We start from the raw sequence: 27,686 nt of genomic DNA, 5'->3' as shown, positions 1-27,686 counted from the left end.
TCTTTGAAACTGTGGGTTCCTAGACCTTGGCCCCAGAAATCAATTCAGTGGGTTTGGAAAGAGGCCCAGGAAACTGACTTTTCTTAAATTTCCCAGGTGGTTCTCATGATTCACCTAAAGTGAAAATCATTTACACAAATATCCGAGGAAACCAGTTTCTAGTCCCCAAAGAATCCCTTATCCAAAGATATCTTATGAAACACAGTACCAAGCAGGAAGGGCAAGGCATGACTGCTAATACAACAGCAAGAGTGGGCAGCAACTGAGAATTAGAAGGCTTAGATTTGGGTCCCAGATCTGCAATCACTGACTGTCAAACCCCTCATGGCCTTAGTTTATCCATCTATGAAATGGAATATTCAATTACATGGATCTCACATTCCTCCTGTAAAATGTGAGAAGATTTTCAAATCTGAGGGACTCTTTGAAAGGGAGAACATTTTATAAGATAATTCTATTGCATTTTAAGACTTAAATTTAGCTTGAACTTGGACATTACGCTTGGAAGCAGCAAAAAGATATGAAATGCTTCCTCTGAAAGCTTAGTGATTGCTATAAAGAAATCTCATCGACATGTGACCGAGTGGAGCTGCCATTTATCAATTTATTGTGTCTAGGGCAGTGATCTTTATGGTGAAGCTGCCAGAAGCCTCCAAATGGCATGAACTGTCTATGTCCAATAAAGTAATTGGCTGCCAAATGATGGAAATATAACAATGAAAGCTTGACTATCTAATCTTTATAGTCGTTATATATATAAGCAGGAATGGGGTGTGTAAAATCTACTCTCCTATAAATGTGAAAATAGATAGGCTCTCTGCAAATTTAACTTTTTTCCCATTCTTGGCTTCAAACCATGTTCCAAGAGCCCACCTATCATAGTTTTACACATGTGGACATCTGGCAGGGAAATAAATTAAAGCCTACCTTTGAGAGTAGGGAAATGCATCCATTTATAAATGTTATTTTAGAAGGGACTGACTGGTCTGCTCACTTATTAACTTCATTAGAAGGCTAATGAATCTACTGCTGAGAAAATGAGAGGGAGCTCAGGCTGGAGAAAGTAATGAGGAGAATTCCACACCCCTTCTCCTAATGCTGGGGTTATTTGTGGTTGTGATAAACTGGCGCTGTACTTGCAGAAAAGAGAAGACAGCATAAAATAACAATCAACAGACACAGCCCATACATTCAGCCACTGGACAAAAAAAAATCAAGATTTATGCATGCCAGGCTCGTGCCTAGTGAAAGAAAACAGACCAGGCCATAAAAACGTATTTTTTTTTCCTCATAATAAACAGAAGAACATTAAACCCATAATCCAGATCTGCCTCCTCAGTGTTCTCGGGTCTCAACCCCCAGTAAAGTAAGGCGTCTGATGATCTAAGAGTCAGAGCAAATGTTCCCTGGACTCAATGGTGTCCTCTTTGTTTAATGAATCTAAGCTAAGTAGTGTGGACAGCCAACTGGCTGGTATCCACGAGTGAGCAGCAAGTTAGAAGGATGTGTTAGGCTTTTGACACTTGGATTAAACTTAACCATCAGGTTTCTTAAGGAGGGGGAGGGTGGCTGCACTCAGGACTAATGCTGCTAGCACAGAAATCCAACGAGCATCCAACGAGGATCCAACGAGCATCGTGAAATTTGTGCTTCCTGTAGGCAGTTCCTCTAGACTCGGAGTTAAAAAACATTGCCCTTACTTAGGAAGGAACAAAAGGATGATATGAGTATTACACAGTAGCAGAAACAGGCCTTGAACCTATACTTCCTTAGAGTTGAACCTATACTTCCTTAGAGCACAGCAGTTTCCAACTCTTCCTGGAAATAAGAATGAATTAGGGAGACTTTAAAATTACAGATGGAATCCCAAGGATGGGCCAGGGATCTGCCTTATTTATTTTTTAACACATTTTACAGCATGTTAGAGAATGCAGCATGGCTCCATGCCTTCACTGTTATTTAAACGAGGAATAGCAAACCTCTTCAATGAATGTAGCTTCTCCCAAGAGTTACATAAAAATAAAAATAAAATAAAAAAAGTTAAAAAAAAACTCTCTAAAAGGAAATTGTTGAGCGAACTGGAAATCATTCCTTGCATATTTGCTTCTTGAACCTAAGATCACCATGATCATTGTCATTGCCATGATGACAATGCCACCATCCACATGGCATATCCAAACCAAGAAATGCACTAGCCTTCACCGCTTGTCTAAAACAGTCAAGGACGTAAAACGGATTCAGAAAATCCTCTGCCAAGTGACAATGCATTATGCCTTTGAAAGTCTGAAGTTTTTCTCTTAAAGATCGCAGCACAATTATCACCTGGATCTTACGGGCAGTGTCTGGGCTTAAAGCACATGAGCAAATAAGGACGGTTTCATCAAGTATTGACCTGGTTGTCAGAGTTTTGCATTAAGTCCAGCTGTTCCAAGTAGTTCTGGTAAAAGCTGTGGGAAATAAAGCCTGCCTCCACGTCTGCAGGTTCACACCCAAGGTGTAACCCAACAACAAAACAAAAAAAATACTTAAAATTAAATAAATTGAGTAAACACCAACCAATTTATTACAATTATTCCCTAGATAAAATAGCAAAACTACAGCCACAGCATTTCTATTGTGTGATGTGTCCTAAGCTCTTTAAAGGTATTTCAAAACACATCGGAGGGTTGCATACACTCTAGGCAAATATTTGTTTGCTGCTACTGTTTTCTATGTATATGCTGCACAGGTGCCCTGAGAATCCTCAAGTTTGGTATCCATTGAAAATCCCGGACCTGCTCCTCTCCTGACAACAGGAAAGGATGCATTTTTCTCTAAAGAGACTTAATCACTGGAGCAGTAAATTGTACTTTTATTCAACAGGAAAATGGTGCTGGTGAGGATGTGGGGAATACAGAGCTTGTACACATTGCTGGTGAAGATGCAAGCTGGTGTGGCCACTACGGAAGTCAGTTTGGAAATACGTCCAACACACTAAAATGTAGAAGTAGGTTGTGACTCAACTACACCACTTCTGGATGTGTAGCTGAAGGGCTATAAGTCACCACACCACAGGGATGCCTGCACATGCCTGTTTACTGCTCTTCACAACAGAGAAATGGACGCACTCTAGATATTCGTTAACAGATAGTAGGAACTGATTTAAAATGTGCTATATATACATAATGGAATTTTAGTCAGTCATAAAGAAATCTAAAATCATGACATTAACAGGAAAGTTGATGAAATCATTATGTCAAATGAAACAAGTCAAACACATAAAGATAAAAACTGCCTCTTTTCTTTCAAATCTGAATGCAGATTTAAATGTAATTTTCTATATGTACAAGTACATGCATGTACACACAAATATAAGTATGTGTAGTGGTGTGGAAGTACAGGTGTCCAAGGTGGTCACAAATGGAGAAAGGGGAATATGGCAAGGGAAGAAGAGATTTCAATGGGAGAAGGAGGTAAAAAAAATTCAAGGGAGGACTAGAAAAGAGGTTAAAAACAGAACTTACTACATATATATATATATATATATATATATATATGTGTGTGTGTGTGTGTATGTATATACTACAAATGTCATAATAAATGTCATATCATTATGTACACTAACTTAAAAACTTAAGGGGCTGAGAAGATAACTTTATGGGTAAAATGGACCTGTGCCTGGATTCCCAGCACACATATGTAAAAGTCTTATATAATATTGTGGCTTGTAACTCTAGCACTGTGAGAAAGGAAGTCATATCTCAGGGCCTCACTGGCCAACCATCTTGTTCATACAGCAAGTTCCAAATCCAGTGTCTCAAAAACAAAAGGTTTTTGAGAAGGGGGAGGGGAGGGGAGAAGAGAGGAGAGAGAGGAGGGAAGGGGATATGAGGGGAGGGGGGAGGGGAAGGAATGGGGAGGGGAGAGAGGAGGGAAGGGGATATGCTGACATTAAGTCCCAGTCTCCATAGGAGTCTGCATGGGTGAGAAGCCTACACACGCCTGTGCACTTAGGAATATATGCATATTTCATATAAACACATAAACACACTTTTTGAATTAAATCTATCAAAATAACATATATGTGTCATACTAATCTTTTCTTCAGTTCATCCCTACAATTGTTCTACATTGTTTGTGGAAAGAGTGGAATAAAACCTAGGTGTTTCTGGAGCAGAGAAACTCATTGAAGAGGCAGTGTATTTCATGTACACGCACATAATTCTTTCATATAGCTGCTTTAGTTTCTTTCGCACAAACATCTTATCTTTTATCCAAACTAAACAATCCTGAAGACAGCAATCATTAAATTCGTACTCTGCAACTCCCGGCAATGTGCATGGGGTGCTTACACAACGGATGCTCAATTAGTACCTGTTCAATTGAATGCTTTGTGACCCATTCAGGACTTTTCATCAAATTCATTACCACCGAAAGGAAATAGCAAAAGGTCCCAGTTCTATAGAGAGGATTTCACATCTACATCAGCCCAGCCTTTGGAACCTCACATGTGAAGAGCCTAACGGATAAGACAGAAAGCTTTTAATTAACAGCCTAGTGGAAAAAATGTCATTCCAATCTGCAGTTTTGTTTCCATTAATTCACCAAGATTCAGTAGGAATTTCACTAAGGAATTGGGGTGAGCAGCTGTAGAAGGAGGGAAGCATATAAATAAATCATGAGTGTCATTAAAATTTGTAAACTAATAACTTCTGGGAAGTCTTAGCAATTATCGTCAGGGTTTTCTTGGCAAACAGAAAATTAATAAATCCAAAAGGTCTCCATTTTATATTTAAAAAGCAGCATCCCTGAGAAAGGTCACTGACAGAACAATTAGAGAGGAAATAAATGGTTCAGACAACTGCTTGTGAAGCAGATGAAAAGCCACAGATGCCCAAGAGGCAAGAGAATAAGACAACTCAATACAAAGAAAGGAAGAGCAAGGAGGAGTTGGGGTGAGGCTTGGCTAGAGGCCCCTAGAAACTTCAGTTGGATTTGTAAGCCTTTATAAGATGTAATTTAAATATTTATGCATGGCAAATCCAGAAACACCCAAGGCATGTGGTCCCTGACCAAAGAAGCTCATGGTCGAAGGACAAACTATCAGTGAAATACAAGAATGCAAAGTTGACCATGAGCAGAGAAGGGACATCTAACCCAGGAATGCAAGAGTCTTCAGTGGAATGTGCCTTATAATCAGTCTTCCTCCCTAAATATCCTAACCAGAAACCCCCAATGTTCTGGGTACTCAGAAGGCAGACATCCAGAAGAAAAGACTGTAATCTAGTAGCTTTTCCATGAAGAGGATGTCTCCCATTTGCAAGAGAGTAGTTGAAATAAAGCAAGAGAGAAAGAGGAAAACCAACTGTTTAATGGATATCTATCATCTATCTATCCATCCTTCCATTTATCTATTTATTGATCGATATATTTATTCTTGGCTCTTTTATGCCTAGATAACTACAGATTCATGTAAACTCCCTGAGGACCGCAACCCAATACCCAGAAGAGAGCTTCTATGGACAAACCGCAATTGTGGAGACCCCAGCCTTGGGGAAATTCCATGTATGTGAGGGCCTCACTCATGCAGTGTATTTTTTTTTTATCTGAGGTTAAGCCATCAGGAACCTTTGGGATGGACAAGTCCAACAGGCCATCTGTCAACCATTCACAACTCCAGCACCCAGAGAAGGACCTGGTACTCCAGAGGTGTTTAAATAATAAAAGTGAAACCACTTAGGACAGTAACAGGTGTGGGAAGAGCTTACTTTGTTTTGATTACTAATGGTTATTAGAACCCTGTGTGTTTGCATTGGGTTTTCATTTTCATTATTGACTGCATTTAGAGATTCATTGCTGTAGGGGCTTATGTAAGGGAACTTCTAGGCCATGGTGGGGATAGAGTATGTTCTGTGGCCTTTAGTAATTTTTAGTGACTAAGGATAAAGGCTGGAATTAAGGAGGAAGGAGAGTGTCCCAGGAATTTCATCCCTTGGGCTCTCTGCGAGAAATCAGGATATTGATGTTTACCTTATTGAAGATTATTTATGGGATATCTTCTCTAGGCTGGTCCACAGCTGAGGAGGGAGCCAAGCAAGAGGCAAAGAGCCTCATGGGAGTTCACGGGGACCCACCCAGTTGTCCAAAGGGGCCCAACCCTACATTGGATTCTCCAGTGCAGTTAACAGAAAACATATTCCATATGTTGTGACATTTTGAAGATCTGTAGAGATCTATGGACTGTGCCTGTGGACGAATGTCAGATAAGGATGTATTAGTTTGTGTGTTTGTGTGTGTGTATGTGTGTGTTAGATTTAGGGTTTTCATGTGTTAATAAAATCCACACTAGAAATTTGATGCTAGAACAGGAATGAAGAAGACATCACTCCTAAAGTCTGCAGGCTTTTCTAGTTTGCTGGGGTCACTGGGAGACTTCTAACATTTCACTGTCTTCCCAGTTTGTCTCAGAGCTGCCTTATCTCTCATTTGCCTTTCCTGTATTGACAACAATGAGAGCATTTACAGTTAGAGCCTAGAGCACTGATTTTCCTTCCTAACACAGTGGACTGATAAAAAGAAACTAAATTAAACATGCACCCTTTCAGCTTCCCGCTTTGGCTTAATATGCTTAACCATGTTGAAACTGACTTTGGTGACTTTCTGGGTGACAGGAACGCCCCGGAGCAGCAGATGTCTTGACAAGACGACATCCCTTGCCAGATTTCAGGATGATGTCATTGTTTGCCCCCACTGGGTTAATAATTCAGGGGGCCTCTACTTACAAACAAACAAAAAGATTGAAAGCATCAATGTTTCCATGTCCTCATAGTATTTCTTCTGCAGTTCTTTGGTCTCGCGTTAAGCTAGAGGTGGCCATAGGGTTTTGTTTTTTTCTGTCTCCACTAACACTAGGATGGCTGGGTAAAGTTGTCCTGTAGTACAAATGTCTGATGATCTCAGGCACAGGACACAGCACATATTGGAGTGCCAGTACAAAGAATCAATGACTCAAGATTGATTTTTTGAGGCACAATGCTCCTCCTGAAAAATCTGGGTTGTGAAACGAAGATGAGGTGCTTCTTTGGACCGTCATGTGGGCTATCTTCTCCCATGTTTTTGTCCTAAGTTGAAACTTCCACTAGAGACAACTTTCCTATCCTGCCTTCCCCATTCCCAGGTCATTTGGTGTGTAGGTGCTGTAGACTGACTCTAAGCAGAGACTATGCAGCCCACATGTGATGATGAAAGAATAAACACGCCTTCCTCTCTCTAAAGCCTCAGTGGTTGTTTGTAGGCAATAAATAAATCAATCAATAAATATTTAACATGTCAACTTGGACCTTGAAATGAAGCCACCCCAGATTATCCAAGTGGGGGCCTTGATCTAAGGACAACCCCATGGTCAGGGCCATGGGGAAGGAGCACTGACACAGGAGAATATCCGGTGAAGATGAAAGCGAGAATGAAGGGATGCAGTTACGAGGTCTGTGAGCGCCTCCAAACACTGAGATGTGGAAATTTTTCTCCCTAAAGTGTCCAGGGTGGCGTGAAGCCATAATACTACCTTAAACTTGGGCTCCTGGACTACAAAACTGAGAGAGTAAGTGCCTACTCTTTTAAGCCACCCATGAGGAGTCATTTGTTGTGGCAGCCCCAGGAAACTAATGCGCCAAGACTAAGTGCCCAAAAGTTGAGTTGCAGAGTTCGCTCAGCGCGCAAAGCCACACTTGAACTCTAGCAATTGGATGTCAGGGTGCCTGGAGTGACTGGATTGTATACTGCATCCACGGTGGCACTAAGCGGCTATGACTTCGGGGAATACTTCATCACTTCAGAGACTGTGATATCAAGCAACTGGGCCACGTTCTCTGGATTCGCCTGGGTCATTCTTGGGACTAGCCAAACCGTTTCTAAAACACGGAGTGTCAGGCACAGGTGTTTCCAAACCTAAGACTGGGATTTACTGACTGCTCCCGTGATTGGACCAAACCGACTGCACAAGAGCGAGGCTTACAGTATCATGCTGCATCTCTGTTTGGGGGCTTTAGGAAAGGCTTCTGAGCCCTAATTCTCAGGCAGAACTGCGTGAGCAGAATCAGTCCGGTTCTCATCTGCGAGAGGTAGAGATAACTTATACCTCTGCCAACTTTCACAGAACAGCAATATTTGGTACCACTTACACCAAAGGAGGCAGCTTCTGCCGTCTGATAATTTAGCCCCAAAACTTTAATTTTAGGTTGACTCCCTTTTTCAGTGAGATCTGCTCTGACCAGCCCTCAACAAGCTCTGCAGGCAGGATAATGAGGTATCTCATACTCCAGACTCCCTGGAAACCCTCAGGACACTGCACTGGGTAGTGCTGTAGCCAGATAAGGTAGACTCCCACCCCCTTTTTGGAACTGTCCTCCCTAATGCTGACACATTGCAGAGAAAATGAAAGGAAACGGACAGGCCCCCCGGCTTGCAGCAGTACACACACAGCGCAAGCTACCAAGTCACCCCAGGTGGTGATTCCTGCTAGTGCCCAGTGTGTGACTGTGTGCGGGGTGTGAAAGGAGGCCTAGGGTTTGTACCCAGGTGGTCCCTGTCCAGAGGAACTACTGCATCAAAGCTAAATCAGAGCCCTCTTATCCTCCCTGGCCCTTCTCCATCATGTCCCATGGGCCCCAAGATTGTTCTCAGGTTGCCTTATTACCCTATTAAGCACAAGAGGAACAGTGTGTCCAATTCATATCACATTCTAGGGACCAACGTTTAGCTTATTTTCAAATAAAGATAAGCAAATCAACTTTTGAAGCTGAAAAATGTTTTACTATGGGCCGATGGGAAGTACTATAGGAGCCAGAGGGATGGAGGACAGCAAGAAAACACGGCCCACAGAGTTAACTAAGCAGTGCCCATCGGGGCTCACAGAGACTGAAGTGGCAACCACGGAGCCTGCACGGGTCTGCACTAGGTCCTGTGCATTCATGTGTGGTTGTTTAGATTGGGGGTTTTGTGGGACTCCTAACACTGGGAGTGGAGGTATCTCTGACTCTTCTACCCACTCTGCGGACCCTTTCCCTCTCACTGGGTTGCCTCATCCAGCCTTGACATGAGAGTTTGTGTCTAGTCTTTTCGGTTACTATCACTGGAGGCCTGTTCTTGTCTGAAGAGAAAAAGAGGCACAGTGGATGTAGGGGAAAAAGAAAGTGGAGTCAGGGTCTGGGAGGAGTGGAGAGAGGAGAGGCGAGGGGAACTGGAAGGAAAGTAAGGAGGGAAGGATTGGGATGTATTGTATGAGAGAAGAATAAATAAAGACTATGAAAGATATTGGGCTTTATGCTCATTGTAATATTTTATGTTATGATGTAATTACAAAACAAAATTAGTATCACTCAATGGGAAAAAGGGTTCACAAAGGCAAAACTATCTAGGCACCACGAAAGCCACCATACAGATGTGACTCTGTGCTGTCTGCATAGCTACTGGCTTCTTGAACCCCATAGCACCTTCCAAGTGCTAGAGATGCCCCTGAGGCAGATCCACAGCCAGAGCAAGAAGCCCTTGTTCTTTTGGCAGTAGCTTCTTTAAGGAATCTCCCTCCTCCATCTCTGACCAGCCCCCACCTCAGGGAGTGGACTCAAACACCACAGTCCTGCTGAAGCAACAAGGCACCAAGGCATGCACAAGCCCAAGGAGCGTCAGGCCCTCTTCCCATCCCACTTTGGTCCCGACTAGGGCACCAGAGATACAAGTCCTATATTCCTTCCGAATCAGGATTCTCCATTGTTTGGCTTATGTTTCTCCCCAGCTGAAGCAGCCACGCAGCTTTAAGAGGCTCTAATCCACTTACCTCCACAGAGAGCTCTCAGTCACACTCCCCAGGTTGAAGTCATACAGCTTCGTCAGGATGAGTATGACCTGCAAGGGGTAGGGGTGAGGGAAAAGAAGAGGGACAAAGGAGGAAAAGGAAGCTTACTTTAGTTTGTGTAGCAGAATATATCACATCTAGTATCACCCAGAGGAAGGCTTACTATTTATCCACTGAGTTTGAGGCGCATTATAGGATCAAGCAAGGGGGAAGAAATTATTAATTTAATGTACCCGGTAACTGCTAGCATTTATTTTAATCCTGACAGTGCTTTGCATTTGAAATAAAACATGCCAACAGGAATTAATTGGGCACTAACAGTGATCTCTGCACATCTGTCCTTCTGCAAGGTCAGGCCCAGGCCAGCTGGTTTTGTGCACTACCAAGGCCACCCAGAGTTCAGAGACCCTCCTTGCGTTTGATCTCAAGAAGATTCTGATGTTCAGAAGAGGATCTAAAAGACCAAGAGAGAACTGGGTCGACTCCTTCTGTCTACAGAAGGAGTTCAAAGAGATTTTGTGTTTTCATCAGACACAATGGCAGCAGGCTCAGCCCCCAACATTCCCTGCCACTGCCTGCCACTGATCATGTGGCAGCTGCCCCCACCTCACAGGAAGCAGGTCAACAGACTTCACCAGACTCCGGGACTACCTTCCTGATTCCAGCTGAAGTTAGTAAACAAAGAATGCTGGAGCTGTGTGAGATATGATCAGTGTCTGGCCAGAACTGGACTTGGCCTGTCTGATCTGTCCCCTGTGTACATTCCTGAGTGTGAGACTCTGAGTGTGGTAATAATTCCATGTCTGTCTCATCGTGTGCCTGGACAGAGGCTTAGGCACAGCCTTCTGCCTACAAGCCCACATCACGTTTACTACATGCAGCAACATGCAGGGGATTGATACATGTATCCTGTTGCATATAATTGTGTTTATCTAAATATAATACACAACTCATTTCACTTTTCTCTGCTTCTTCCCATTCCACAGTTTAACTCCCTCCAGCTCATTTGCACAGCAGCCATTAAGCTCTCTCTGAGATAATTAATTTCATCTTCCAGGATGGGACTTTCCCATTCTAGGTATCCATTTAAGATTAAAGAAAAATAATCAGCCATTATATTGAACATTTTATGGCATTTAACTCACAACAAAGTGCTCATTTGGAGATTTATTCTCATCCAGCACTCCATGGGGTCAGTCAGCCTCATCTCCATTTCTCTTCAGTATAAAGAAAGAAAGAGAACGAAGAAGATCATGGTCTATTATGGGCCAAAAGTAGCCCATACAGAGTTGACTTGGGACATTCAATTTCTCTGCAAAGCTATCCCTGAAGGCCTCAGGTTTCTCACAGGTGGTGTTCAGTTATGGATGTAGCATGGAAAAGTGTAAAACTGAATCTTCCAAGTCATCTGACGTATTAGCGCAGCACAAGAGCAAGGTGTGTGTAACATTCACATTACATTGTACTCCGGGGTCACTCAGCAGCCCTTGTCTCTCAGTCACAGCTGGCTTCCTCTTTGTTAAATCTAGTGAGTGAGAAAGCCCAAGGATTTACTCCTAGTCTCTTCAATCAAATCTCCAGCACGAGACATAGAATTTCTGTCTGATGAACAGGAACACACACACACACACACACCAGCATCTTCTATCCTTTCTTTGAACCTTCTCTTATCTGTGTAGCCATATCAAGGCAGCCATGTAAACACATAAACAGCAGTGGGTGCCTATGACAAGTTCTGGGAAAAGAAGGCCAACAGCATAACCAGGAAGAAGTCAGAGTCACCATCTCGGGCTCTGCAGGAACAAGGCAGATCACCCCACTTCCCCCCAGCATTATGGCCTGACCAGCTGCATTCCTCCAGAGGGGAGCACCATTGACTGAAGACTCCAGTGATGCTGCTGCTGCAGTCACTGCCTCCCATTTGCCAAGTCTATACCTCCCAAGGGCTGTTTCCAGTCAGCAACCAAGTGCAGGAAAGGGCACACTCCTTTCTTGGTGATGTGGAACTCCTCTAATGAGCAACACTGACTTTACAGTTCACTAATAGACTCTCAACTTTGCGCAGAACTGCATGGCAGCCCCCCAGCTAGTCCTCCCTGTGTTGCTCTGACCTGCCTATTCCCTGTGAGGTCAGACCTGTGGCTCAATCCAGGAGTCCCCCATCTCTTCCTTTCTTTCAAAAGGATTTTCCCTAATAATGTCCTTATATCAGATTTTCGCTTTGCGGCTGCTAACTGGAAGGTCCTAACTAACATATCCTTTAACACTTTTATTTCTGCTTTCCCTGTAGGTGGTTTCTTTTTGGTCAGTTAACTTACATAGTTTCTTGATTAGAATCCTTTACTGGTTCTATTTTCAAAAGCACAAGCCCAGACACATGGTATGTTAAGGTCCTTCACAGAACACCCCAAACATATCCTCCTGGCCCTTTTTCTAGTTTTCCAAACCCTGTCCTGTACTTTAATCCATCTGGGTTTCCCGGGGTCCTGCACCTCGGTCAGCCAACCTCACATCTCTGCTTTCCCAGTCCTCATTCTCACACCATTCTTTTGTTCTTTCATTGCTCTGTCACTCTGGAAGCCTGTCACTCAGAGTCTGCCTTCTTCATCTAGTCTCTCAGAACTATCTTATTAGCTTTCCTCTGAACACCTTAAAGTTCTATTTTGCTTCAGAATGAGTCACATCACTTTTCAGTCAACAGGGTCTCTCCAGTTTCTGGGTGTTACATGAGTTGCCCTCTCAAATAGACTCTGAACAAGTCTCTCGGTCCACTTCACAACCAGGCTAAGCATTTTGAAGGTTCTTAGGCTGTAAGAGCTGTTGAGCCAATGATAAATATTGATATTTTGGTATAAACTGGCAGAATTCAGCTACCCAGAGGACAGAAGACCTGGGGTATACTCTATAGTGACTGGACTTGACCAAGTGCTCCAAGGTGGTGCTCTTTGCATTCCATGAGTGATGTTGGAGCCAAAAGTTGTGCAGGAAGCAGGGAGGTTTGGTAAATGTGTATTTACTGGATCCTCCCCCAGAGAGCTTGATACAGTAGAACTTGGGTAGTGTCCCTAGAGCTCCCTAAGGCATCCAGGGGCTCAAACTTTGAGAAGGACACCATCGTGCCCAAGTCTTCTGCCAGTTCTGCACTGTAATGATGCCACCCATCTCAGCACAGCAAAACCCTGATTCGCACATGTGGTCTTTCTTTGTACGTGGATAGATGTAATTTAATAAACCCAAGCAGGGAGCAATCCCACCAATGCCTTCCAAGGAAAGGTCAAAACATGAAAGCAAGAGCTAGAAGTTTCCTTTCACCCTGGAGCCCAGCACAGATGAACATCAATAGAGTTATGAAGAGATGATAATGTAACCTTTAGGCTTATAACACCTGCAATGAGCAAACAAAAGCAAAAGCAAAGGAAAACAATCCTTCCTGTCCTTGGCATCTCTTATTCAGAGCCTTTCAGCAGCCTCCGGGAAGGAGAAAATTACCAGAGAGGACTGCACATCAACACAGCAAACCACCTAATAAGGTCCAGACTGCTGAGCAAGCATTCAGATCATAGAAAAAGAGAGAAATGTGCCCAGGACCACACTGGATCCACACACTAGATGGACTACAGATCCACAGCAACGCCCCCAGGGACTTCTCTAGAAGAATGGGCATGGCAGCTAAATACAAATGAGAAAAAGCAGGAATCAAGCATTAAATGAAGCCTTACTCCATGATTCTTACACTCAGAGCAAGCCTTTGGGACAGGGCAGGCATGATATCTCCATTTTGCAGATGAGAAAAAAGACATCCAGGGTGAGACAAACAACCGCTTTCCCTCAGCTAACCAGAGTCAAGGTCCCACCAGGCCCTGAATCAGAGGGAACAACAACAAAACATGCCCGTAACCTCAGGGAATTTAGCATCCATTCATGAACTCTAAATGTTTACCGAATACCTTTTAGAAGAACTGGAAAAATGTCTGTTGAATTCTGGAAATCTGAGAGAGCAAGAGCTCAGGGCCTGGGGGTAACAATAGTTTTGGTTCTCTTTGCTTTTGGAATATGGAACAAGAAACAGAGGTATGTGCAGAGCAAATAACTGGATACACTGCCAGGAGACAAGGTTTCTTGCATACAGTCAAATAAGTACCTTTTTGACCCAACTGGCTGAAATCCTTGGAGGATTTTAGATAATAGAATAAATTAAAAAATAAACTGGAATAATTCATGAATAACTAGCACTACTCCCTTCTAATAAGCTGTATGTATCCACATGCACACATAGAATACAAGGGAAATTCATGCAAGTGTGGCAAAATAGAGCAGAGAATCTCACATATATGAAGATATCAGCAAGATAACCTTATCTGAGGTGGCACCTGGCATCCCTAGTCTATCTTCTGTTCCTCCATCCCTCACAGTTGTTAGGGTCCATGTGTATGACCATCTTCTCTGAATGTGACCTTTCTGAGGTGAAAAATCTCAGCTCATTCCACTGTGCATTCCCAGTGCCAAGCACACAGTCTCATACACGGCAGGTAGTATGTAAGGTCCTATGGAGAGATTATAAACGTATGAAATGACAAACGCAGGAGAGAAGTATAGAAAACATAAGAAGAGGAAACAGCTACATCCAGAGACCATAACTACCAAAGCTTCAACATGAAGAAAGACTAGCAAATGCTAGTCTTAATATATGGTGAGAATGTGCCTATGTCTTAATGGCCTTTGCTTGCTTTCATCCTTACCTACTATTCATAAGGGGTAGGTGTAAGAAGAATAGAGAACTGGGCAGTCCCGGGAGTGATAAACAGCTGAGAGGCAGGCTGCACAGGCTGTGGAGCAGTGTGGGGGTGGGGGAGCATGGATCCGGTGCTATGCACAGGAGTCCTTCTTAGAGAAGGAAATAAGGTATGGAGAGCAAATCTGTCACTTCCTATGTGGTAAAGAGCAATGACAGGCATATGTGGCCCTGGCACTCTCCTGGTTGCCTACGCACATCGGCTTCCCTTACTCTCAGGCTTCCACTGTCTTCGGATGTTCCCAGATGCTCAACCAAGCTACAGAAATGCAACTCCAGCAATTAATGTTGTTGTTTCTCATTCTCCCTTCTCTCTTTCATTCATCTATTGCTGCCCTCTGCCAGGTATCATGTGAGATGGAGTGATTAAAATAGAAAGGGTTCCTATTGGCATGAAATTTAGAGCCTGCTTTACTTGCTGCCTTACAGGATCATCTGTCCTGGAACTAAGGAGCCAAGCCAAGGTGGTCAGGGAGTTTTGTAGTGAGGGGCTGTCCTGTTCACATATCACACTCTGTATGAGCAGAAGCACCCGGCTGAGAAACTGCAGCCTTTTTGCATCCAAGACTCCTCTTACCTTTTCCCATGTCTAAATTCACTACACCCCTTGGTCCCATGTTTTCTCTATGAAAGAGGCTTACACGTTGGCCTAGAGTCTGATGGCAGCATTGGAGATGTGATCTGATGGACAGAGTAGTGGATAATGATACACCATATCGGGTGGGAGACAACTCAGATTCCAGGTCACTAAATACCTCTAAAATAAATGCCCATTGCTCCAGAGCCCAGTGGAAATACAGACGACTGCATATCAGAGCCATTGCCTTCACCCGGCCAGTCCAGTCAGCTCAGCTCAGGAAGCAGGCAGGAAGCCCCAGGGGACTCCTGTCCTCTCAAAGGATAATGCATAATCTGCAAATTCATAAATCACAAAGACACTCCTGCCTCTGAGCACAGTCGGTGGAGTGAGAACATTTAATGCCTGTAAAATTTTCCTCGGAAGGAAAATTACTTTAGTTCATTAAGCCTTTCTGAAAGCTTGATTTCTTGAAATCCAAGGGACTCCTGTCTTCCTCTTCCCCTTCCTCCCATATTCCTTCCTTTCTTTTTTCCTTTCTTCCTTTCTTCTCCCTCCCTTCCTTTATGTCTTTCTATTTCCTCCCTTCCTTCTCTATCAAATGTAATAACTGCACCTCTTTTTAGGGCACAGCATGATTCTGAATGCTTTCACACAATATGTGCTGATCAATCCAGGTAATGAACATTTTCATCTTGTCACATTTCTTTGTGTTTTGAAGCCTTTTAACTAAAGGAACTATTGACTCGGAGCAAGAAGGAGGTGCTCAGAAGTGAACTTAGGGACAACTAGGAGAGGTGTCGTGAATCTGTAATGACAAGTATTTGGGAGGCTGGGATGGAGAATGACAAGATCAGGTTCAATTTTGGTTTCATAGTGAGTACAGGACAGCCTGAGCAACTTAGTTGAGGACCTGTTTTAAAATAAAGAAATTTAAAGGGGTGGCTGCATTCATGGCTCAATGGAAGAGCACTTCAAAAGCCCTTAGTTCAATTTGTAGTACCACGGGGAGCTGCGTGTAAACTGTACTGCCCTGTCCTTGCCCCAGCCGGAGAGTTCTTCTCTCCTTGCTAATTGGAACAGGGACCTGCTGGTTTTCTTACCAAGAGCAATTAACAATGGAATGCAAATGGGATGCTGGACATACACTTCCTTGGCAAAGTTTGCAAGCAGTTAAGTCACAGCGTAACAGTGAATCTCAGCATTTCCTTCCACAAGGGGGAGCCTCAACCTCCTGGGAAGAGAAACACATCTTTATCCAGATCCCAACTGACTTTACTGTACAAGACTGTCTGAAAATTTGCTTCGTGTTTCGATAGAATAAAATAAATGGTGGTGTTGCCCACCGGGAGTGTAGAGTCTAGTTGGGAGGACAGAGAACTAATTGCCACAAAAACATTGCAGTGTCATCACTGTATGTATGATGTGTGTGACATTTTGAAGAGCTGTGAGGCCCTCTCCCTAATTCATTCAGGTGGTAACAATGCTCGGCTTAATAGAAAAACTCTAAGGATCCTTGGTTCATGCCTCATCCTACACATTCTAAGCAGAACACTGAGTTTTCTGAAATGCACCACAGAGCACTGACATGCCCATTTCTGCCCTATATCATTTGGCATCTGTTCATTAACCCCCTACATACAGGATTCAGCATTCAGCAAAGAAGAAAGTGGGGCAGCTTCTTTGCCCTCATGAAGTTTATATGCTAACTGAGAAGATAAGAAAGTAGCAAATGTTTGATGATACACATTAAAGACAGGGGAACAAGTCAGTGCAAAGGTCCTGGGGCAGTTGTCAGCTTGGAAAATTCAAGATTACATAAGTTGGGGAGGTGCAAGGGAATAGTCAGCAAATAAGTTGAAGAAAGGACTGGGAGGTCGAGGTCTCAGTAAACCTAGGGAACCGCTACCAGGACTCTGGCTCTTACTCAGACAAACCACATGACCCCTGGAGATGTAGAGGAAATTTAAGTTCTAACAGGGTGTTCTAGTTGTCGTATGCAAAGATTCAGTGTGGAAACAGACGTGAATCCGGTGCCAAGTATAACCACCCAAGTGAAAATGGTGTGGTCTGAACGTTAAAAAAAGCAGGGAGGGAAGAGAATGAGGAGAGAGAAGTTGGATCAGAATCTACTTGAGGACAAAGCCAAAACAGATTCACTGTGAACCGGATGACAAGGTATAATTAAAAGAGCTTAGTCAAAGAATGCATGAACATCTGGGCTTGAGACACCGACCGCAGGGAACTAAGTTGTAAGGTGAGGAGAGTTTTGGAGGAATGATCAGGTTAGCACTGAGCAGTTTGTACCAGGTGCCCAAAAGATCCTGAAACGCAAAAGTCAAACACTACACTGGATATCTGAGCTTAGGGCTCAGCGGAGACAGCTTGGCCTTGAGACATCACTTGGAGACGTCAGAGATCAGTGTTAAGAGAGAAGAGACCAGACTCAGGCATGGATATTATGTATATGAGGCTTCAAAGTTGAAGCATTTCAGCAAGAAAACCAGTCTGACCGGACTCTCCAGTTGTCACAGGGTACCTGTGTCCTGAGCGAACACAATGGTGCTCACTGTGAGAAGTCTCTTAGGAACCAGGAACACAGATGCCTCCCCTCTGGATACCCCTCTCACTGTTCTGTGGCACCTATAAGAAGCAACCATTGTGATGTAGATGGAGGGGGCTTTGTCTCAGCTGATGGACCCCCTCCCCCAGGGGGATGATTATATAGCTGCTGCACCCCAACTTACCAACACAAACCAAGCAAGCCCAGCTTCCATGTAATGCCCGAGGATAGGCTGGCTACAGATAAACCCTCCTAAACCATAGAGGAAGCAACTTCTCGAGACCTGCTTTCCTTCATGCTTTCCATCAACTATGCCAGAACTACAACCTTCCATTCCCTGATACTCTTCTCACTGTGACATTCTCCACACAGCATGCCTTCCAACAACCCATGACAAGGAACCCATGTCACCACAGATGGGGGGAGTGTCCACATCTGTGGAGTTTATTGCCAATCCCTAGACCTGACCACCCAGAAGCAGCTGGCCTGATACCAAGGTTTGAGGACTTTTAAAGACGCAATGCAACCAGGAGCCAAAACCTGTATGAGATGATGATGCTACCCTCTAAAACTACTGATCTCATTGTTAGGCCATCACACACTATTTTCTTCATGACCCCCAGCTCTGGGCTTTGTTGGTAGAGTAGTCTAGGTTTCCCTAGAGGATGCCACCATAAGACAAAACATCTGTTGCATTGTACTAGAGACAACAGTCTGTCCTGATCACCTCCTGCTACTCTGAAGCAAAGAAGGGGTTACCTACAAGCTGAGGTGATCTGTCCCTGTCAGCAAGGGGAAATAGATGCTATTGTATAATGGACTCAGGGAGAATGATATTTAAAGCCTCTAATTGTTATTATCCTCTAATTAATTCCAAGTCCTCTTATTATTTTCAAGTCCTGAAATAAAAATTAATGGAAGACTACAGTAATAAAAGAAAACTATTAAGAACTCAGATCCTTCAGAAATGAGGGTTCGCATTACAAGATCATGCTACCAGCTTGAAATGCTGAACACCCAAAGCACTGGCTAAGGGCAAAGGAAACATGAGATGGGCTGAAGAAAAACAGTTGAGCTAGCTCACCAACCGTGACTTTATGGCTAGCGATAGAAATGAATATTACAGCTACTATGCATATTTTCCTTCTTTCTTTTATGAGAAAATGAGGCAATATGTAGATAAATAAATGATGACTGATGATACATGCATACAGAGAGAGGGAGAGAGATCTCATAATTTGTTCTCTCTTCTCCATGTAATTTTTGTTTTATTCAAAGAATGTGGTAGTTAACATCACAACTATTTTAACGCATAGAATAACCACAAAAGATGTGACAAGACTGCAAAAGTAATTAATTTCACCCAGAAAAGCCACAGCAACTAATGGGACTTCATGTATCACTTCCTTAGAAGACAGAAAAGCAACCTTCTGTTCTAAAAAGCAATTCTATTACATTAGGCAGAATCACAACGACACACTGGTACAGAGGTTGAAAAGGATGCTCCGGATAGCCAAATTTGCACACTGTGCTCTCTCTTGGCTTTCTCTCAGTCCCGCCCTGCCTGTAAGCTAACCTCCCTTCTTATTCAGCCTTTCAAAGGCACAGACGTGGCTGCTGGTGGGAAGCCTCTCCCTCCATGCAGCTAGTTTCTGGAGACAACACAGACCCCACAGAGGAGCTACAGTAGAGGCTCCTAACTTCCTCTTAGGACGCGTGTTAGAAACCTGGGCAGGAAGATCCTGTGGCAGAAACCTTCAGTCTTTCTTCCTCTGCCTCTACGAAAGTGTGCAGTGATTCTCATAGCTACTGATTCTGAAGCAAATGCTATTGCAGCATCCTCACGAACATTCCAGCATCTAATCTCTTCTGTCAGTTGTACAGGCTAGAAGATCCAGGGATACCATGTATGGAGACCATGTAAAAAAAAGTATTTTCAGAAGGAGGGATAATCAGTCATGTAAAATGCCACAGACAGCTCACATGAACATCAGTTTAGCTAGAAGACGACTACAAAGCTGTAGATATGACTCCTTACTTAGTCTCTAACCCCATTCTCATCCATCTTTCTACTACAATCACCCTGCCAAAGCAGATATCAAATCCAGTTCCATAATGCCAAAAGTAAATTGCAAGGTGTCCTTAAGGTCCAAGCATGGTAAGAGAAATATCTTTCCCAACCTGACCCACTCTCATGGTTAAGCCTCTTCTGGAGTCAGTTTTCTAGGATAATTTCTACACTCCACCATGTCGGAATACCAATACTTCCTCCATTTCATCCTTCTACTCCTATTTTACATGCCTTTCTCCCTCCTCAGGGGTCACTCTGCCATTCTCCACCTGATGCTCCTCTCATCTTTCAAGTTTCATTGTGAATAATCTCGGCCCCCTCAGGTCTCACTGGTCCCCAAATGGCGGTGCCCTTGGCCTACTGTATACATGTGCAATTATGCTAGCCGCTGCTTTCTATTATGATTTTCTTCTCACATGTAATCTCCACTATGATCTTCAGTGACAGCTGATCGTCCAGGACAGGAACTCTGTTCTCACCATTGTAATACAGCAAGGTTAACACTCTCCAGAGCACAGCACCCATCAGGAGAGACTCAGCACATCTGCTCAAGTGCAGGTGGTACCACAGGTGTTCAAGAGAGAATCTGAGCCTTGGCTGAGATGGCCAAAACGTTCTCATGGAGAGTAGAGGCTTAAGTGATGATAATACATGGAAAACGTAATTTTCCATTTCCCATGTTGAGAATACTGTTTCCAAAAGTCTCCTTAGACATGCTAGTCTGCCTAGCCTTGCCAGGAGGGACTTTCAAAGTAACTTGCAAAAGAAATTTGAGAATTGTCACAAGAAGGCAAAAAGTACAGAGTCAGGAAGGGAACACAGTAAATGCAACTTAGAAATAGTTTTAGAAAGCTATTATTCTCCAAGGGCTCATAGAGAGGACCTGAACTTGGTGGTATACAGATTAAACACTAGGGCTCTTGCAAAAGTGTGTGACTTGGAAGGAGAAAATAGTCCACACATAAGCAGTAGAAGCAGAAAGGGCACACCAGCGTTTACTGAGCACTTACTAAGTCCCAGCTGCCATGCTAGGTGCTCCTCACACACAGAACAGAGTATCCACAGAACTAGTGGGAACAGACAGTACAGTCTGCGCCATCCAAATGTAAACCTGTCCCCATCATGTACTTGAGAGGTTAACCTATGTCTCCAATATTAAAGGATGGGGAAATACATAGATGCTAATAAGCATTAGTCATCCTATAAAGGGCCATTGTTTAAAAAGTGCTTTACAGAATGTGGTAGCTGAGGAAAAAAAGGCAAATGGCAGATTAAGGAAATGGTGTTGTTGAAACAAGGAGCTTGTGAAAAATGGCTGCTGAATAGTAGGGGGTTGTTCCAGTTTTGTGTAACAAGCCATTAAAAGTGAATTAAAAACCCATTCACTGCCATTTCCCCAAGGGGCTTTGAAAATGAGAGAGATGGTCATTGCTTAGAAATGATGTAGGTAGCAGGCCAGCCAGCAACAGGGGTGGGGCCCTGCCAATTCCTACACTCACACATGCTGGCAGTCCAGAACCTGGGTTAGTTAGCTCAAAAGGGACATCTTGGCTGGCAACCTGAGGTCATACCTTCCTAGCCTCTTATTATTGTGTCCCTGCAACCACTTTCAGCAGCATTCTGAGATCAAGGCCAAGGGTTCTGTGGGTAAAAGGAAGAGCTGGCCCAAGAGTTACTCTTCCAAGTATGACCATCAAGGCAGAGAAAAGTGAGGCAACCTGTTTATTTACAGGAAAGCAAATGCTTTAAACCAGATAACTCTGCTATCAACTCCAGACTCTACAACTTACACTTTGGACCTTTGGCCAAGAACCTGCCTCACTCAGCTCCTAGCACTTCATCTTGCTACATCAATTAGGCTTACTTTGAGAAATATAAAAAGGCTAGCTTACCACCAGGCACACAGCACATGACTGCCCCAGGTATGGTTGAGAAGAAGGTTTATTGTAGATATGAGGGAGAGCACAGCCAGTGGCATCTGGATGGATCCGGACTGAACCGGGCCAGCAGAATAAACTGGAATATGAGAGGAGAGAGGGGATGAAGGAGAACAAGACAGGAAGAGAAAGGAATCAGGAGCCAAAAGGCCAGGAGCAAGCCAGGAGTCAAGAAAGAAAAACCAAGAGGGCACCTAGACAAAATGGCTGAGTTATATAGGGAAGAGAAGCTGGAGGAAGGGAAGCAAAGCTCAGGGGCTGGAGAAGTTTAGGGTAGGAGGCAAGGTATCTCTGTTACATCTACTTGTCATACTGAGAACCTGGTGTCCAGCGTCCACTTTGATATTTGATGGCACCTTAGTTAGCCATCATGTCTTGAGTTTGAGACTTAACACACACCAGCATGTAACATATAGTCTCTATTTAGCTCTGAGCCAATAGGGTGATCTGCCATCTGGGGTGGGGGAATGAATGCTATGTCCCCAAGAAGGAGCATTGCACTTCTTTAGTGGTGACAGCCTTGGACCTCACAAAATGCTGAGCAGACTTGCTGGCTTGTCTCTCATGCAGAGATGAAAGCCCAGGATTCAATTTTGTATGGCCACATGGTGGTGAGTTATACAGTCAGAAGCTGACAGGTCCATGTAAGTCCATGAAGACTGGTGTGTGATCTTTGATCTTGCCGTTATACAGTCAGAAGCTGACAGGTCCATGTAAGTCCATGAAGACTGGTGTGTGATCTTTGATCTTGCCGTTCCTCTCTCTCATTTCAGGGGCTGTTTGCATGAATCCTGCCCCCAAGTATTCATTCCCCTTCCTTCCCATACCTAAAAAAGGGCAGTGTTTCTCTCCCAGGTCTCAGGGTACCCAGCCGAATGCACCCCAGTGGCTCTTCTGGGGATCATCTGTCCCCTAGATTACAGGTAGCCACTAGTCCGGGATGCTTTGTAAAATTGCAAAGGCGGGAATTTAAGATTATAAGACACCTCAGGGCAAACATCACATTTGTTTTCTCACGGACCCCCTGCAAAGAAAGTTGAAGTTAGCAACCCTCACCAACTGTGATCCAGTATCAATCAAGCCAGCTTCTCATTCAGTCCTGCAGATCACTACAGACCCTACGGGCAATGGCCATGGCAACCACTGGAAGTGGGGCTCCTGATCTATAGCACTCTCTGTGCTAGCGGGGGCAACATACATGACTTCCTGCCATGACAGTCATCACATGGCTTACATGAGGCTAGAGACACGGCACCCACTGTTTCAGGTGAGCCCCACAAGAAGCCTGAAAACTTGCTGTAATGGAACTTGCTGTTTTCTGACTGAGATGGAGCAGAGGCTGCCTCTCTTGAAGATTTTTGATGACAGATACTACTTTGTTTGTTCATCTTAGTAGAAAAATAAAGACAAGATTAAAAGTAAGACATCAGCGGGGGAATAAACAAGAGAGCTGGTAGTTGCTATGTATGGTCCTTGCCTGTGGTGGTCTGTGGGAGCTAGAGTGTCCAGCCTTATGTAAGTCAAACCATGGGGGTCGACTGAAACCAGGTAACAATGGTTTTAAAGACTGAGCATATACATTTCTAATGCTTCCGTAACAAATTTAAAATCATTCAAATGCCCCATGTACAGTGACAGAGTTGGAATTCCAGAATGAGCTACAATCGTGGCATTACAATCGTGCATACATCTGGATGCTCTAGAGCAGAATCCATGGCCTTGCATTTGCAGCTTCTAAAGGGTGCCCCCACTCCTTGAACACGGTCCCTTCCATCCTCAAAGTCCACCCTAACTGTTCAAGTCTTTCTCACATGTCATCACCCTGGCTCTTCCGTCTCCTTCTTCTCCACTTATGGACACCTGGGCTGCACTGCATCTTTCCTGACAGTGTCAGATAATCATTTCATATTAAGCCCAAGTAGATGCAAACCTGGAACCACCATGTGGACATTTTTGCCATGTCACTGTTCTGCCTTCCATAACACAATAAAGGATTTCAGCCTCATTTGGTAAATGGTAGTGAGAAGTCTAAGGAAAAGTCGGCAATGTGGAGGGCGGGCCACTGAGGATGGAATGAATGAAGTCGGCTGAGAATGCTACTATAATGGTCTAATCATGGCAGGTAAGAGGTCTTAACTGAGGCAGTATCTGTGGGAAGTGAAAGGGGGAAGTGCGTGTCGTGTCGGGTCGGGGAGGAATCCCTGTGAAAGTAGTGCCTAAATATTGCAACTGGGGCTTAACAGATGAGAGAAAATGCCTGAGATTTCCAGCAGAGCGTGCTTCATCATAATCCAGGAGGCAGGCTTGAGCTTGAGCTCCAAAATGCAGAAGACGATGATCTGATCATGAATCCCTGTAGCCCCAGTTCAGCTGCATGGACTGTTATTCCTTCAGCTATGCACCTTCCTTGGCTTGGAAACCGCTCAGGCCCTGGCTCTCACTCTACTCCATCATGTTCATGACCATGAGTCAACCATGCTCACTGTCGAACAGCTCTCATCTCTGGACTTCTGGGAAACTTCTTCACTGGAATAGCATCACTTTTGCCTTTAGAGGACTTGTCAAACTTCTGGTCTGGCTCTCAGTTTGCCCAGAGTGCCTGTTCCTCCCATGCTGGCCTTGGTCTAGATCATAAACCAGAATAGCAGAAATATTGGCCATAAGGTTTCTATCTCAAGACTAAGCAGACTAAGGGCCATCCCACTCAAGTAAGGACACAGACAGGGGCATAGATACCAATGTCTAGACTCATGTGTCCCAGTAGGAAGACCATCTATTCAACAACTAAAGGGTTTGAAATCCCTTACACTAGAGGAAGAAGAGATTAGTGTCAGCAGAGTAAGTAAGTGCTAAACCTTACAGGGAATTGTGCTTTCCTTCTCCTATGGAGGCCAGCATTCTGCCAGCTGCCAGGCTAAGAAACATCTGGACCTCTAAACTAACGGAGGCCTGGGCTTTGTCTTCACATAACTCCTAAAGCAGAGGAGGAACCTCAAGCAACTTATAGCGTGCAACTTAGGAGCCTTTCTACTACAGAACGACAAACAACACAGAATTGATTTGTATTGATTCACCACCATATATTTGATCATATCTCCTTGTCCTTCGCTCCCCTGAGAACCCATGGTCATAGTCCTGTGAAACTCATCTTCTGCAAAATATCTCTGGAGAAATAGGTTCTCCGTGTATCTCAGCTACAGCCAGAGTCCATGCCAGGAAGACTTGAGAGGGGAAAAGGAGAAAAGAACATATCAGTTCTTCCTGTGTGATGACACCGAGTTCAAACCAACTGCTTCTATGATGCAATGCTCACAACGTGTGCTTCCAATTACAGCTTCAGATCTAAGAGATGAACTGCCAGGAGCAGAAGCAGAAATGGAGGACAGGTCAGACTCCTGCTGTAGTGGAAGAAGCTAGTCAGATGTGGAGACAAAGAGAAGGACTGAATTCAAAGGGAAGCAGGGAATCTGGCCCTTGTGCCAGGCTGACACAGTCCCCCAAGGAATTCAGCACAACTTCAGTTCACCTTGGGAATAAGTGACCTTTGTTTGGGTTATGTCAGTCAAACATAACTTGTGCATATAGTAGATGCTCACCTCCAAAAGCTGCAAGTAGGTTAGACATAGTTTCTTCCTTACAGAGACCCTCCTCCACATGGAGGATGGACAGGTAGGTTAGCAATATCCCAATCCCTGCCTTTTCTACACCGTCAAGGACACTTACTGTACTAAAAAACATTACTAATTCCTCCAATCCTGAGGTTCACAATCCTGAGGTTGGCACCTCCTATCCCAAGACAGAAGAGAAAAGAAAGGCATAAGTCAGGAGCATGGCTTTGCCTGGTAAAGCCTGATCATCCTGGGTAAACACAACAGACCTCATGTCTGAGATTGGCTGTGTTGGGAGGATAACTACAAGGAAGCCACTTGCTTTAGTATAGCTGATACCTTAGAGTTTCACAGAGGCATGGCCGCAGCAGATTTCATCTTTGCATACTAAGTCATTCTTGGATTTACCAATATGCACTATGCACATAGAAGACCCACCAAAGGACATTACTCCCCCATCAAGCCCCAAATGTGCACATGAGTGCATCTCCATGCCACTCCGTACCCAGCCATCCTCTCCAGCAGAAAGTCACCCTTCATTGTCTGAACCCACACTCAACCGTGGCCCACTGTAATCCCTGGTGTCCCCCATCCTAAATCCTTATCTATTAAATTTGACCTCGACACATCTTGTACTGGATAGTAGCAGTTACATCCTTCCCTTTGGAACTGGCTGCTCCTTTGTGACTACCTCAGTAAACAGTAGGGAAGCATTAAGATGCTGAAGGAATACATTGTAGGACAAGAGGATACTGCCGACATACATAAGCCATGGGGGAAATACTAAGGGAATCCACACCTTTGATGTTACTATTTAAGTCACAAGATCAAGCCTGACTTAAAGTCATTAACTTCAAATATTTTCCGTCAAGCTAGCTAATAAATTGTCCTTTTCATTTCTACCTATTCGTGTTCCCGTCACACTGGAAACACCCCTCCCAACCTTTAAGCCTCAGATTAAAACTACTTCCAACAATACCACCCCACTTCTGCCAGAGATTCAATTGCTCCTTTGTGTGAGAGTCAGTATATCCTAACATTACAATTTCCTCTTTCATTATAACATAAAAATATATGTTCTCATAATACCCCGAGTTATCTGACAGAAGTTTTGAGTCTCTTGACCTTGTCATCAGTAAATAAACAAATATAACCCTGCCTGGTGATAGTAGATGCCTGCAGACATCTGCTAATATGTGAACACATCTAGGATTCCAGTTAATAACAGTAATGGCAGTAAGTAGAAGTCATCAATTAGTACCATCCTCATTTAACCCTGTAGCTGTCTGATTACATATGACATCATTATTCTGATTTCTTTCAGGTATAGAACAGATCCTACAAAAGTTAAGTAAGCAAAGTCTCATGATATGTAAATGACAGTTCATAATATATTCTTACTCTAGAAGATCTGACTGATTCCTCCCAGGGTTTCAAATGCCACCTCCTTCTTGATTAGAAGGTATCAATTAACTCAGCAGTTACAGCACCACAGAAGTTACCATGGCAGCTGAGGTACATGCAGGAACTTCAACTGAAATCTCAAGGCCAAATTCAAAGCAAACGCAATGAAACCCTCAAGGATTACAGATGCAAACTCAAGCCAATGTCCTATCCTAAACACAGTGCTTAAAGAAGAAACGAGAAACCACATGCATTGGCAACCTCAGATCCCTGGGAATGAGGGCCATGGCACTTCAAGCTTTCTACCTGCTTCTTTATGCTTCTAAAATTTGAATCCCTTAGGCTGTGAATCATAGTGTCTTCTTCCTCCTGACTACCTGCCTCAAGGGCCCCAGGGATGCAGTTTATCTTCTAAATTTAGAGCTTTGACTTAAAAAGTAGGCTCCATGTGGGCAGGGGATGGATGTGGGACACACCTGCTGTCAGCTACCCAGTGTACTGAAGTGGATAATATGGGATGAGATTCAACGCCAAGAAAAAAGTAAGCCCAAACTTACAGTTGGAATATTCAAGCAGCAAGCATTTCTAGGTAGTGAAAATGTGCCAACACTTATTAGGTACTATGAACAGAAAGGAGAAACTGTGGGGAGCTTACTCAGAAAGGTGGACAAACATGAGAATGTGGGTAGCAGGTGCAGGAGAGTAAGAAAGGAAAAGAGACAGTAGATGCAGAGAAAGAGATATGAGGGAGAAGTAAGTAGATAGATAAACAAATAGATTCGATAAATAGATGATAGCGAGCGATAGATGATAATAGATATGTAGATAGATAAATACATGCTAGAATAATGATAGAGATAGATAGATAGATAGATAGATAGATAGATAGATAGATAGATAGA

General features: G+C 43.8%; 1 protein-coding gene across 1 annotated transcript in view; it reads right to left on the bottom strand.

Annotated features, from left to right (window-relative positions):
* The window catches only part of Sorcs3 (sortilin related VPS10 domain containing receptor 3), a 621,887-nt gene that overhangs the window by 425,711 nt on the left and 168,490 nt on the right, over positions 1-27,686 (bottom strand). Inside the window, exon 2 of the mRNA XM_055591687.1 lies at positions 9,815-9,882. Within this exon, the coding sequence (XP_055447662.1) occupies positions 9,815-9,882 (68 nt within the window). The remainder of the gene's footprint in view (positions 1-9,814; positions 9,883-27,686) is intronic.

Source organism: Psammomys obesus, unplaced genomic scaffold, assembly GCF_907164565.1.
Source record: "Psammomys obesus unplaced genomic scaffold, mPsaObe1.curated_primary_1811, whole genome shotgun sequence".
Lineage (NCBI taxonomy): Eukaryota > Metazoa > Chordata > Mammalia > Rodentia > Muridae > Psammomys > Psammomys obesus.
The sequence above is the reverse complement of the archived record's forward strand: the minus strand, read 5'-3'. Positions and strand labels throughout refer to the sequence as shown.